The following is a 13,833-nucleotide window of genomic DNA, read 5'->3' as shown; positions in this document are numbered from 1 at the left end:
ACATACAGTATAGGTGAATTGGGCAAGCTAAATTGTCCGTAGTGTATGTGTGTGAATAAGTGTGTATTGATGTTTTCCCAGTGATGGGTTGCAGCTGGAAGGGTATCCAATGTGTAAAACATCTGCTGGATAAGTTGGGGATTCATTCCACTGTGGCTACCCCAGTTTAATAAAGGGACTAAGTCAAAAAGAAAATGAATGAATGAATGTTAACTTTTCATAATTTTATAATTTCTGAATAAAAGTAATGGTTGACATCAAAAGAAACAAACAATTAAATAAATGAGGGTCATTTAACAAAATCAGTGTCATTATAAGAATCAAACATTAATTGCTAACAACAAATAAATATACAATTTAAAAACAATATGATGTTTTGGCCTGCTTATCACTTTTTGTTTGTTTGTTTGTTTGTTTGTTTGTTTGTTTGTTTGTTTGCTTGTTTGCTTGCTTGCTTGCTTTTTCAGTACTTTTAATTTGCTAATTATTTAAGAAAGTGCTTGTATAACATTTAAACGGCTTTTATAAAAGCCTACCTGTTTGAGAACGGTCCAAAAAGCCTGAGATTTAATGCAAGAAAATTTTACCTGTATTAAAGAAACAGCACAATTTAGCTTATTTCATCAGTGTCTTGTAAATTTTTACATTTCAATATTCATTACTTCATTCTAGATTAAAAAAAAAAAAACAGGCTAACTAAACAATTAAAAAATAATAATAATAGTAATTACAGTAGTGTAGAAATGTGTCTCATCAGTCCTGTAACTATTCATAAAAATTGTAAATATTATATTTGATAAGGCCTTACAGTGATATTCATTGTAGCTTTGCCTGTATTACCTTTTAAACAAAGACCTTTTTTTTTAATGTTACTTTTAATAATGTCATCATCACCCTCCAAAATCATTGGACATATGAATGACAAATTTCAGATTTTTTTTTTTTATTGAAACTGCTAAAATATTTGAAAACTATTATAGTTCTAATTTAAACTACATTGTAATGCTTGTGTTTGCCATGGGGCAGAAAATTAGTTAGGCTATATTAGGCGTTTTTTTTTTTTTTTTTTTTTTTACATTTTAATGTTAAGAAAATATATATTAAACTTTTTGGTTGTTATTATTAGTATTAGTTGAAAACGTAAAATTTTATGGAATTATACATACAAATATTGTAAATAAATAAATTATTATTATAAAATTAAAAACCTTTCCCGAATGTTTAGTATGGTTGCTTTTATTCCTGATTATTAGTGGTCATCATCAACATACTGCAGGTTGGCATTTGCACTGATTTTTGTTTCCTATTGGCACAGACATGTTGTGAATGACCTAGCAGCTCGGCGGTGGACTGGAGGACAGCAGATGGAAAGGTTTTAGTCTGAACAGATGTCTGAGCTTAGCAGTAAAACCATGACATACATGTGGCCGGTTGCTTAGTTCGGCCCCTTAATGACTCAGACAGGCCCACACAGCATGCCGAGGGTCTTTTATAAATAACTCAACACACTGTAAATAACTCATCAAACTGTTAAACTTAAAAACAATGATCACTGACTGATTGACTTTCACACCGAGCACAATAATTATAGATATCAGCATAATTGAGTACACCCCATTTAGAAAATGAATATTTTTATCCATTTCTCATTGAGGAAAAGTCTTTTGGTGCATTTAAACAAAACAGATTTATTAAACTGATGTATTTACTAAAATAGTATTTTAGTCACCAAACATGTGTAGAAATTGAAAGATAATACAATTACATTCAAGCAAAATATTACAAAAACAATTTCAACCTACAACATTTCAACTAGATTTTTTTGCTTCTCTTGATTTTTCCTCTATTTTAAATTCTGTATTTAATATTTTTCTATAACATATAATTGTGGGTGTACTAGTTTTTGGATCGTTATTGAAGGTTATTATGTTAGATAAGCTCCAGATTAAGCCTCAATACTGTCTAATCTAACGTATATGCATAAACATAATATTGTATAACTCCATATTAAAGTGTGAATTTTAAAGATAGATTTGTGAGGGGGCGAGGCAGTGGCGCAGTAGGTAGTGCTGTTGCCTCACAGCAAGAAGGTCACTGGTTTGAACCTCGGCTCAGCTGGCATTTCTGTGTGGAGTTTGCATGCTCTCCCTGCCTTTGCGTGGGTTTCCTCCGGGTGCTCCGGTTTCCCCCACAGTCCAAAGGCATGTGGTACAGGTGAATTGGGTAGGCTAAATTGTCCGTTGTGTGTTAATGTGTATGTGGATTATCCACTGCGTAAAAACTTGCTGGATAAGTTGGCGGTTCATTCCGCTGTGGTGACCCTGAATTAATAAAGGGACTAAGCCGACAAGAAAATGAATGAATTAATGGATTTGTGAGAAGTGTACTTGTATATGCTGAGCACTGTATATAAATATATTTGCATTCACACTGATGAAAAATAAAACTGTTTATTTTTAGTTAAACGACAATAACTTTAGCACTTTAAATTTTTTTTACTTAGAAATTATCCTAAATAAATTTTTGAACAAGTCAGCAGCCAGTGTTCAAAACTAGCTTCTTACTGCAATTTGAATGGTATGGTTTTGAAGGGTACTATGGGCTTCTTCGTCTGTCATATGCAGCCTCACAAACTCCTCAAAACTTGTAATTGTGTTCTTGGAGCTCCATATGATCACAGCTGAACTACTAGACACCTGGAATGATTTGACAGGATTGTAATGTTTTCCTGGAGGCCCGCAGTCCTGCAGAGTTTACTTTTATCCCTGCTTCAGGTTCAACAGGGCTAAAGGACTCAATTAGTTGATCAGGTGTGATTAATTAGGGTTAAAGCTAATCTTTGCAGAGCCTGGCCCTCCAGGAACTGCGATTGACACCTGTGCGTTAAGGTATTCAGACAGAATCTTCAAAATTAAGCTATGGAGATTTTCGTAAAGAAAATGGTGTGTTTACATTTACATAAAAAATGTATTTAACATATGGGGTGGCATATTTTGAGTTTTGTCATTGTAATGTAATGTAATGTGTATTTATAAAGTGCATTTATTGTGTATGGCCATACAACCAAAGCGCTTCACAATCATGAGCGGGGTCTCTCCACACCACCACCAGTGTGCAGCATCCACCTGGCTAACATTATTAGGCAATTTTGATTGATCCTTGTGCTGATTTCTTTTGTTACGACCTCAAAAATGTCTAGGGCTGAAGTCGAACATAAAAATTATAGAGAAAATAAATAAACAGTAGCAGGTTTGATTTTTAAATGACCTTTAAGGTTCTTTTATTGTGAGAAGGTGGAAAAGGTTTGTATTTACAATAAACAAAATAAATGAGCGCAAACAAAAAGCTTCAGGGCTGAGCAAGGCCAAAATAACAAACAAAACATTTACTAACTCCACTCCGAAGATAACTTACCTACTGAATCAAAAATAAATGAAGAAAATAAATTACAAACACTACCCTTACTCCTTAACTAAACGAAAAAACAGGAGAAAATCAGTGTCAAAGTAAATGGCACTCAGCCCCTACGGCGCTCAGCTCACAGGTTTATCTAACGGTATTTGACAATCACAAAAATTGGAGGGGAGAGGAAAAAGGGAGAGAACACCTTAATGTTCACAATTCATAAACAACCAGTAGCACTATGATATGTTTCACACGAACGCCACACTCTTAGAAAACTCTCCGTCTCTCCCCCCAGCGATCTGACTCCGTCGGTTCCTTTTCAAAAGATGCTGACTTCTCCCAGCACCAACCACAGCGCACGCACGCAGCACGTCCAATTAGGGCGGGGTAACCTGGAAACAGGAACGGGACAGGACGAGAGAGGGAAAAAGAGAGACACACCCACACAGCAGCACAGAAACAACCCAATACGCTCTTGCGTAACACTTTGTACAAACATGGCAACCCTGTTTAGGCCTACACATGCATGAGATCTAAAAACAGATAATAAACCACATGTTAACTGGGTTTATCTTGCTTTATGTTTTACACTCTCGATAATTTACTGGATAATCATAAATTCCATTCATACACTTATTCTGGATCTCAAACCTACACATAGCATGTTTTTTGCCTTAAGATTTGTGAACATACTTAATAACTATTCTTATTGCTCATCGACGTAAACAAACTTAAGTCAGAGTATTATGGTGACTCTTTTCAGACTAAAGTAGTGTTAATATATGACTGTGTTTTACCTCTGTATACGTACGATTCTTTCCTCTGAAATGATTTTCAATAAAAAAAAATTCACCTCACAGAGTGAAATTTCTCCTCTGAACTCGCAATGTCGAGTTTGCTTAACTCTCAGACTGTGACTATCTCACCATTTAGATTTATAATCTTGCAAATAGGAGTTTATATCACACAACTATGGAAAATATAAAACAAAAACTCAGAATTTTGAGATGTCGACTGAATTCTGTGGGAAGAAGTCAAATTTGGAGAGTGTTTCAATTCAAAATTGTGAGCATAAAGGGCTAAAAGACAAGTTTTAGGAGATTAAATTAGCCTTTTTTATTTTGTGTTTTTAGAATGGGCTATTATCAGATATGAAATCATTCCCATAACTGATTTTCGTAGATCTGTTCAACTTTTTCTCTTCAATTGAGATATTCCAGCTTTAGCTATTCTTCCATGTTACAACAAACATCGCCGACGTCACGATTGGACAACACATAAATAAAACAAGACCCCATATAGTACTTATAGAACTGATCCTGGACTATATTCAAATGGGGTAGACTTTTGTAGTAAAAAAATACAAGCAAAGTTATTAGATTATTATTTTTTAAAAACGGAGCCTAGGAATTTTTTGGAATATTTGTTTTGAAGATATTGTGTGGATAAAAAGCTTGGTTGCGTCTTTTCATTTTTGCGTATAGGGAACTACGTTTAAAAATACTTCACAACATTTATATACATTATTTAAATTTATGCAGACTGATGGAGATTGCTCATTCTGTTTAGATCATCCAGAGTATTTGGTTAATCTTTTTATGAATGTCAACTTTCAAAGAAGTTTTGGGAAGATTTACTGCATGTAAAAAAAAAAATAAAATAAAAAATTAGATGTAATTTGACCCCCCAAGATGTAATATTTTATTTTGACTCAAACAATTTATCTGTGGGATTTATGATGAATCTTTTAATTGTATTTTGTAAATTTCATATTCATAAATGTAGACTGAATAACACTAAACTATGTTAAAAGGTTACTATTATAGATTTTATTTTATATATAGGCTCGCTCCAGTAATAGCAAGAAATGTCAAGATACAATTAAGGTTGCATAAGAGCTGAAGTTAATTGAAAAGTAAACTTGCTGTCAATCGGGTAAGTTAAATCATATCATTTTAAAAGTATTATTTTTCAAAGTTGTATTTTTATTTATTTTGATTATGTAATTCATATTTTAGTTTTATGTTGTGTTATTAGTTACATTTGTATTATTTGGATGTCATGTTTAAATTGTGTATTTGCTGTTGTTTAGATAAAGTTTAAAAATCAAAAAATGAATGAAATAAAATAAACGTTTTTTGGCTTAAATTGTTGTCTACCTAAATTATTGTTTTTATCTTTGATAAACATTTTCAAGAAAGTCACTTACTGCCGCCCCATAAAGTATATATGTTTTCCTCGCCAAAATATAACTATTTTAAATATATGTTATATCTGTGTTGTTAAATAAAATACATTAGTGAAATCTTTAAAAATATATGTATATTGTTGATAATAACTCTGAAGGAAACATTATTATTGTTGATAATAATGTTGATTTGGTTGACGTGTATGGAACAAAATGTGAATGTATCTTCTTGGACTGAAATACATGGAGGGTAAATATATATTTTAAAAAGTCAAAATTGTCGAAATTTACTAACGCTATTATTTTTTAAAATAAATTTTACCATATATATTTTGGCCATTTTTTATTCAGAAATATCCATGAAATTTTTTTGAAGATACATATACATACATATATTCGCCACCAGGTATAATAACATTTTATTCTTTTATCCTACCTATCAGATTATGCTACCAACAGTGTATTTGAATGGTTCTGAGGATGGGGTTAGGGATTAGGTAGGTTAGGGCAATATTACAGCTTCATATCACACTACTCCACATTAAAATTTACACTGGTAGCAAAATCTGGTAGCCTCATCAAAATGTGCTTTCTACCTTTTAAATGGGAGGTAGGACAATCTAACAAGGTAGGACAAATACGTTTTTTTTTTTTTTTTTTTTGTGGCACAAATTCACGCCACTAAAACATATTTTGATATTTTATGGTAAGCAAATATTGACTACAGCAGCATAACCTCCTACAGCAGAATAGAAGATACAAGATTTTTACATCTCTGAAGGGAGCTGCTGATCATACCATTATTTATAAAAATATAAACTTTTTGTAAGCAACACTTTTCACATTTTGATTCCAGCAAATAAGCTAATTGAGTGCAAATCACAGCATAAAACATCACTAAAATGTATTAATTAAACCACAATTAAAAACATATGAGGGGATTAACTGTCAACTGCTTTCTCAAAGTAAGTATATACTTAACAAACACATATACAATATTACCTCAGGATAAAAAGGAGAGAAAGCATGAAAATAAAATAGGTGAAAAAAATGATGAGGACAGTGTTTGAGTTTTACATTGTTTATTTATAATACAACAACAATCAACTGTTTATTATATGACATATACACGATCACCACCACCACACTGAAACTGTAATGCTGCCTTCATCACACCACACCCCACATCGTCCTCTTCCTCCTTCTTCAATTTCTCTACATCCTTCTTGATCTTCTCCTCCTCATACATCATGTCCCATTTCGTTATTTTACTTTTCTTCCCCCTCAATCTCTTCTTCTTTGACTTCTCTTTCTCAACCCTTTTCTTCTTCTTTTCCTTCTTTAACTTCTCTTTCTCAACCCTTTTCTCTTCCTTTGTCTTCTCTTTCTTTCCATATCTCTCACTCTTCCATCTCTTGTTCTTCCACTTCTCTTCCTGAATTCTCTTTTTCTCCTTCTCACTCATCTCCTCCTCTTCCTCAATTATATTGTCCTCCTCCTCCTTCTTGGTGTTCACCTCCTCCATCTTCTTCTTCACCATCTCAGTTTTATCCACTTCCTCCTCCTCCTTTTTTATTTTCTCCATCTCTTCAACAATTTTCTCCTTCGTTTCCACCTCTTCCTCAGTTTTCTTCTCCTCCTCCTCCTTTATAATTTCCTCCTCTTTCTTTCGGTTCCTTCCTCTCCTCCCTCGTCTAGTCTTCCTTTTCTTTTTCTCCACCATTTTCACCTCCACCTCCTCAACTTTCTCCTCTTCCTCCTTCATGGTCTCCTCTTGATCATCTGTTAAAAGAGAAATGATTGCAGTTCACACATTTAGAGGGTATTAAACACCTGGTGAGGGCAAAATAATACAATTTATTAATAACATTACAGACAAATATATAGACATAAATATGATGATTTACCATCAGTGGCTTGGTCTGCTGAAATGGAGGGTGATTTTGGCTCAGAATTTCTCTCCTCCTCCTCCATCTCCTCCTTCACCACCATCATGTTCTCGTTCTTTTTTCTCTCCTCCTCCTCCACATCTGTCAAGGAGATGTAAACTCCAGGTAAGACCAGGTAATAAAAATACAATTTATTTAAAGCATTAAAGTCTATTATTTAGCATCATAACAAGTATCTGTTGAATCACCCAGAGTGAAGCAGAACATCGATTTGAAAAAGGAAGAGATCCAGCTCCTTTTCTTCTTCCACTCCTCCTTTTTCTTCCTCTTTTTCTCCTCCTTTTCCTTCTTTTTTTCCTCTTTCTTTTTCTCCTCCATCTCAAAATCAACTGAAGAATACAGAAAGTAAATTATTGGTACTTTTTTCCTTAATAGAAGTTGTGTTTTTCGTTTCGTGTGTCACAGTAATGATCAATCTACAGAGTATTTAGTGCAATAACTCATCAAGTTTGTATTGTATTGAGTTTTTCAGCTTAAAAGTTAGTCAGGTTTAAATGGCAAGAGTTGCTGTAGGGACGAAAGTAACACTGTTATTTATGCCCCACTGCTAATACCTTATTTTCCCTTCCACATTAGTAATTAGAGTGTTTAAATTTAGACGTTTAATCAAATGAATGTGCATTGTCGATAAAAAATAGACAATATTCTAAATAAGTACACTGTAAAACCTAATAAGTTAAAGTAACTCAAAGCATTTGAGGAATACAATAGCAACAAACCATTTAAGTTCAAAGACTAATCCTAATGGGTATTGTGAACTTGATCCATCTGGGTAAAGAAGCAATTTGAGCACAGTAAAACCTGATAAATAAACTCAAACCAACTTATTTTTAAAACCTAAGAAGTAAAGGCAACGTAAACAGTTTGAGGAAACCGATTGCTACAAACCGTTTGAGTAAAAAAAAACCTAATCTGAGTACCATGAACTTACTCTATTTAAGTTGAAGTAATGAAGTATTTAATGAACTCATTACCTTCAACACTGAGTTCAAAACTCTTTTCAAATGAGTGGAATTAACTTTCAGTCAATTTTGAGTTAACTACACTCATTTCATATAATAAAGTTAACTGTTGGGTTTCAGAGTGTACATTTCATATCCATTTATCTGTCTGTCAAATGGTTGACCATGTTTTGACTATTTTAAATCATGGCTGTTAAATTCATTTAAAGAATGACTGTTGTAAATATTGGTTTACACATACAGCATTGTTGGTTTACAAAAACAAATTGAAAAATATCTAGTCAAATATTATTTACCATCATCATGGCAAAGATAAAATAAATCAGTTATTAAAAATGAATATTTAAAACTATTATGTTTAGAAATGTGTTGAAAAAAAATCTTCTCTCCATTAAAAATAAACAGGGGCTTTTTTGGCCCTACTGAAAGGGTTAAAATTACACAGCAAATTCAACTTGGAGAGTTCATTTTAACACTTTATCTGTGTACTGTATGTAATCCACACTTCACACATTTTCAAAAGTGTTAACAATTTAACACCGGCTCAAGAGTTAAATATATTTATTTCTTGTTTTATCAGTAATTCTTCATATACTTTATAAATGTAAGACATACTATGCTACACGCACATTATAAAACATTAAACCCTATTTATTGTTGGTTCAGAGCTTATAAGTTGCATAATAATCCAATACAAAACATAGTTTAACATTTAATTTTTCATGAAAAACTAAATTTTATGCTGATGTGTTAACATGTAAAGCATTAGCCCTTGTAGTCATACAGAAATATTTTGTTTTTCAAAAGTAATTAAAACTTTGCCTAAAACAGAGGAAAAGCCAAAAACATTCACATTTGGTCCATCTACATATTTATTTTATATATTTTTTTAGATTTATTAATGTGTAAGTTATGTTTAAAGTGAACTTTAAAGTTGTTCTACATTTGCTTAAAATACTACCTGATATTGACAGACCACACTTACGAGTTAGTAACCACAGCAAAAATATACTTCTGTCTAAAACATTACCTGATAAAAATAAGTTTTTAGGATAAATAGTACTTTCATTTCCGCTCCCTACTCATTATTTACTCACCCTCTGGTGTTTCCTTCAGAGTTTTCTTTCTTCTGATCAGAAAGCAAGACATTTTTGATAAAATATTCGCTGTTTGTTGAAACTGTGAAATATCGACCAACTATTACAAACCAACAAAAGATTTCTTTGAGCTGCACAGCTAAAAGTATTCCACTTGGAACGCGTTCTAAATGACGTTCTAAACATCATACTGTAACTATGGTAACAAGACACCGCAAACGCCACATAATTGAGCATAGTTAAAAGCAAATATGGTTAGATGTACAAAGCCATATTAAAGGAATAAAAGCGGGTTTAAGTGTTATTAAAAACACGTTAATTATAATTTGACATTGCCCATCCCTCGGCCCTGGAGTGCCACTTGTCCTGTAAAATTTAGCTTCAACATTCCCAACGCAGAAATATGAATAAGACCTGAATTGGGTGTTTAATTGGAACTGCAGTTGTAGGCCCGGAATATTAACGTGACATTTGCAGTAAAAAATTCAAATAGAAAGTAGATGTTAACATTATAGCAACATCTATATTTTCCAAAACAACAGAGTTATGGGACCAGATATCAATATCAAATATCAATCTGTAAACATGTTTGTTCTGTTTCATTCATTCATTCATTTATTTTCTTGTCAGCTTAGTCCGTTTATTAATCCGGGGTCCCCACAGCAGAATGAGCCGCCAACATATCCAGCACGTTTTTACGCAGCAAATCCTTCCAGCCGCAACACATCTCTGGGAAACATCCATCCATACACACACACACACACACACACACACACACACACACACACACACACACACACACACACACAGACACACACACACACACATATATACACATACACTATGGACAATTTAGCCTACCCAATTCCACCTGAATGTCTTTGGACTGTGGGGTAAACTGGAGCACCCGGAGGAAACCCACGCGAACGCAGATAGAACATGCAAACTCCACACAAAAACGCAGAGGCTCGAACCAGCGACCCAGACCTTCTTGCTGTGAGGCGACAACACTACTGCGCCACTGCGTTGCCGTTTTTTTTTTTCTATTTCAAATAAGGAAAATAAACTTGCGTTATGGATGTGGCCAAAAAAAGTGCGAGTTTGCAGTACACAACATAGAAATTCTGTAAATTGAATTGCACAACCCAAAGGAAATAATGATACATCTAAAGGATAAAAGATGGCTCCCTATAAAACAAAAATTATCGACTTTATTTTATTTGACATTTTTGGATTTATGAGGAAAAAAGTCTTCTTTGTGACATCTCTCTGTTGTTATGTAAAATTGCTGCTTTTGTGACTTCAGTAGCCTAAATCAAATATAATAGTTTGAAAACATTGACAGAGACATTTCTGAGTAGCCTATTTTAAAGCACTGTAAAATACTTAGGGCTTACAAAAAATAAATAAATAAATAAAAGCAAAATTAGAAACGGTTTCTGTATTTTGATGAAAACTTAATTTTGTCATGGCACGGTTGACATTTGCATGGCATTGCTCAACTCTTATTATATACAGTTGTAGTAAGAATTATTAGCCCCCTTTGAATTTCTTTAAATGTTTTTTTTTATTTTTAATCTTTTTTTTAAATGTTTAACAGAGCAAGGAAATTTTCACAGTATGTCTGTTAATATTCTCTGGAAAAGGTATTATTTGTTTTATTTCGACAAGAATAACAGCAGTTTTTAAATTCAAATTCAAAATTATTAGCCCCTTTAAGATATATATTTTTTCGATACAAACATTTTTCGGGCTAAAAATTCTAACTTCAACTGTATGTATATCCATAAAAATCTCCCCGTCTTTCTCCATCACATTATAATAACTTAAAAGTGTTTTATGCTCAAACTCAGGGTCGAATTTTGCATGCCGCCTTCAGCTAAATATTTCTTCGAATGTGCTTTTACAGCTGATGACCACTAGAGAGAGACTTTGACCAGTTCTGTACAGTAGATTCACACCTGCAGGTACTGTGTGTTTGATTTAAAAGATAGAGAGTAAATCAATATGTTTTGGAATGATCGTCTATGGGAATGATACACATTAGTCAGGAACTTTAAGGGACAACTTTTTAGCATAATTACTGACAATATTTTACTGTAAGCAATACACATTTCATAAACAAAAAAAAAAAGATTTTTTTGTTAAACACAAAAGAAGATATTTTAAAGAATGGTGGAATTCCACTGACTTCCATAGTAATGTCATGTTCTATTATAAACGTTAATGGTAAGCAGCTTCCAACATTTTTCAAAATCAACAAAAGTGTTCAACAAAAGAAAAAAACCACTTGAGGTAGAGTAAATCGTGATGATTTTCACTTATTAAACGTATTTTAATGTTATCGAAAAACCTTGATTTTTATCTTTTTAATGATTTATCGAAACATTATTCAGTCATTTCACACTATGAAGCATTAAGGATGTAAACATTTTCATGCATATAAATTGTCAAATTTCACAACGGATGAGTGCGGAGGGGGAATTTCCAAAAAAAACAGCGAGACAGAAAGCAGAACACGGACAGGAAGCGTCAGGTCACATGTGGAGTGTGACTGTGATTCAGAGTTGGAATGTGCATGTATAAACTAGCAACGGATATTTTACACAAGAGGTGCTGTGCTGCAATACTTGATTCTGAAAGTCGCAGAAGAAAATGACTGAGCTCATCCAGTGTGCTTTTGTTAATCAGTCCTGACACAGAGAAGGTATAATGAGCCCTGCTCTGCCCTTTCGCTGTGAGACTGAGAACACATTAGCCAAAGCAAGTAAAATATATGAGAAAAACGTGGTTTTATTAAAGGGATAGTTCACCCAAAAATGAAAATCCTCTCATTTATTCATTCTATTTTTTTGTTCCAGACCTACATTGAAATTACCATTTGCTACTTGTTTAAACTTCTTCTTTAAAATAAGTTGAAAACACAATTCTTAAGGGTTTTAAGTTTTTCATGAAACTTAATTGTTTTATGTTCAATTTGCTTAATTTTGTAAAAACATAACTTAATTTCTTCATGTTGTCCCAACACAAATTGATCGTGTGGAACCAAACATTATTTACAGTGTATTTAAGTGTTTGTTTTCTATTTAACACAAAAGAAGATATTTTGAAGAATGTTGGAAAGCAGCTGTTTTATTCAGTATGTCTTTTTTTGCAGGGGTGTCATGGTGACACAGTGGATAGCACAATCACCTCACAGCATACAAGAAGGTCGCTGGTTTGAGCCCCGGCTGGGTCAGTTGGCGTTTCTGTGGGGTTTGCATGTTGTCCTGGTGTTCACATGGGTTTCCTCCGGGTGCTCCGTTTTCCCGCACAGTCCAAAGATATGCAATATAGGTGAATTTGGTATGCTGTACATGCAAACTCTCCACAGAAATGCCAACTGGCCCAGCCCGGACTCAAACCAGTGACCTTCTTGCTGTGAGGCAATTGTGGTACCCACTGCACCACCGTGATGCCTACAGTATGTTTCAAGGGTTATTTGTGATTTGTATTTTTTTTTATTTTGTTGTATTCATAATTAAGTGTTGCATAATCTGAGAAGTATAATCTGCTTTTTACATTAAGGACTACAACAAAAACCAGTTTTGATTTTAAAACTTTGTATATATCCTTGGTGGAAAGAAAATGCCGTAAAAAATGGTTCCATAATTCTATCATGCTGTCCCAACACAAAAACAATTAGGTTCATTTTAATGGATTTAACTTAAAACATTGACTTTTTCCAAAAAGAAAAAAAGAATTGTGTTTCAGTTTATTTTAAATAATTAGTTTGAACAAGCAGTATAACATTTTTTTTTTATTTTTTTTGAGTTTGTGTATTCACTTATTTTCTGTGAAAGAAAGAGAGAGAGAATAGGGAGTGAGTAATATGACAATTTCATTTTTGGGTGAACTACACTGTTACCAATTTTTTGTATAATCTATAGTAACTTTATCCATAACATTTCAGCAGTAACTTAATGTGAATCAATTACAACAAAAATACTGTATTTATACATTTATTTTGCTGTACATGTATTGGGAGTATTGTATATCCTTACTGTAAAATACAGACCTTTTTATAAAGCAACTTGAAAATACAGTAACATACTGTACTGCTCAACTGTCCTACAGAAAAAAAACGGTTCATACTACAGTTAAATACTGTGTCATTTACATGTAAATTAACAGCGTATCCCTTTAATACAACCATATGTCATAGTTCCATACAACCACACAACCATAGTTCA

At 33.1% G+C, this 13,833-nt stretch overlaps 1 protein-coding gene across 1 annotated transcript; it reads right to left on the bottom strand.

Annotated features, from left to right (window-relative positions):
* Positions 1–6,658: 6,658 nt before the first annotated feature.
* On the bottom strand, positions 6,659–11,714 carry si:dkey-249p7.4. Its single transcript, XM_087298064.1, has 4 exons — positions 9,602–11,714; positions 7,731–7,871; positions 7,501–7,623; positions 6,659–7,375 (listed from the first exon to the last, which is right to left on the bottom strand). The coding sequence occupies exons 1-4, from the start codon at positions 9,651–9,653 to the stop codon at positions 6,708–6,710; spliced, it is 984 nt and encodes a 327-aa protein (XP_087154190.1). The 5' UTR covers positions 9,654–11,714; the 3' UTR covers positions 6,659–6,707.
* Between the last annotated feature and the right edge of the window lie 2,119 nt (positions 11,715–13,833).

This window comes from Danio rerio, chromosome 20 (assembly GCF_052040795.2).
Source record: "Danio rerio strain M-AB ecotype USA chromosome 20, GRCz13ab, whole genome shotgun sequence".
In the NCBI taxonomy this organism is placed as follows: domain Eukaryota; kingdom Metazoa; phylum Chordata; class Actinopteri; order Cypriniformes; family Danionidae; genus Danio; species Danio rerio.
Note: the sequence above shows the minus strand (reverse complement) of the source record. Positions and strands in the feature narration are given on the sequence as shown.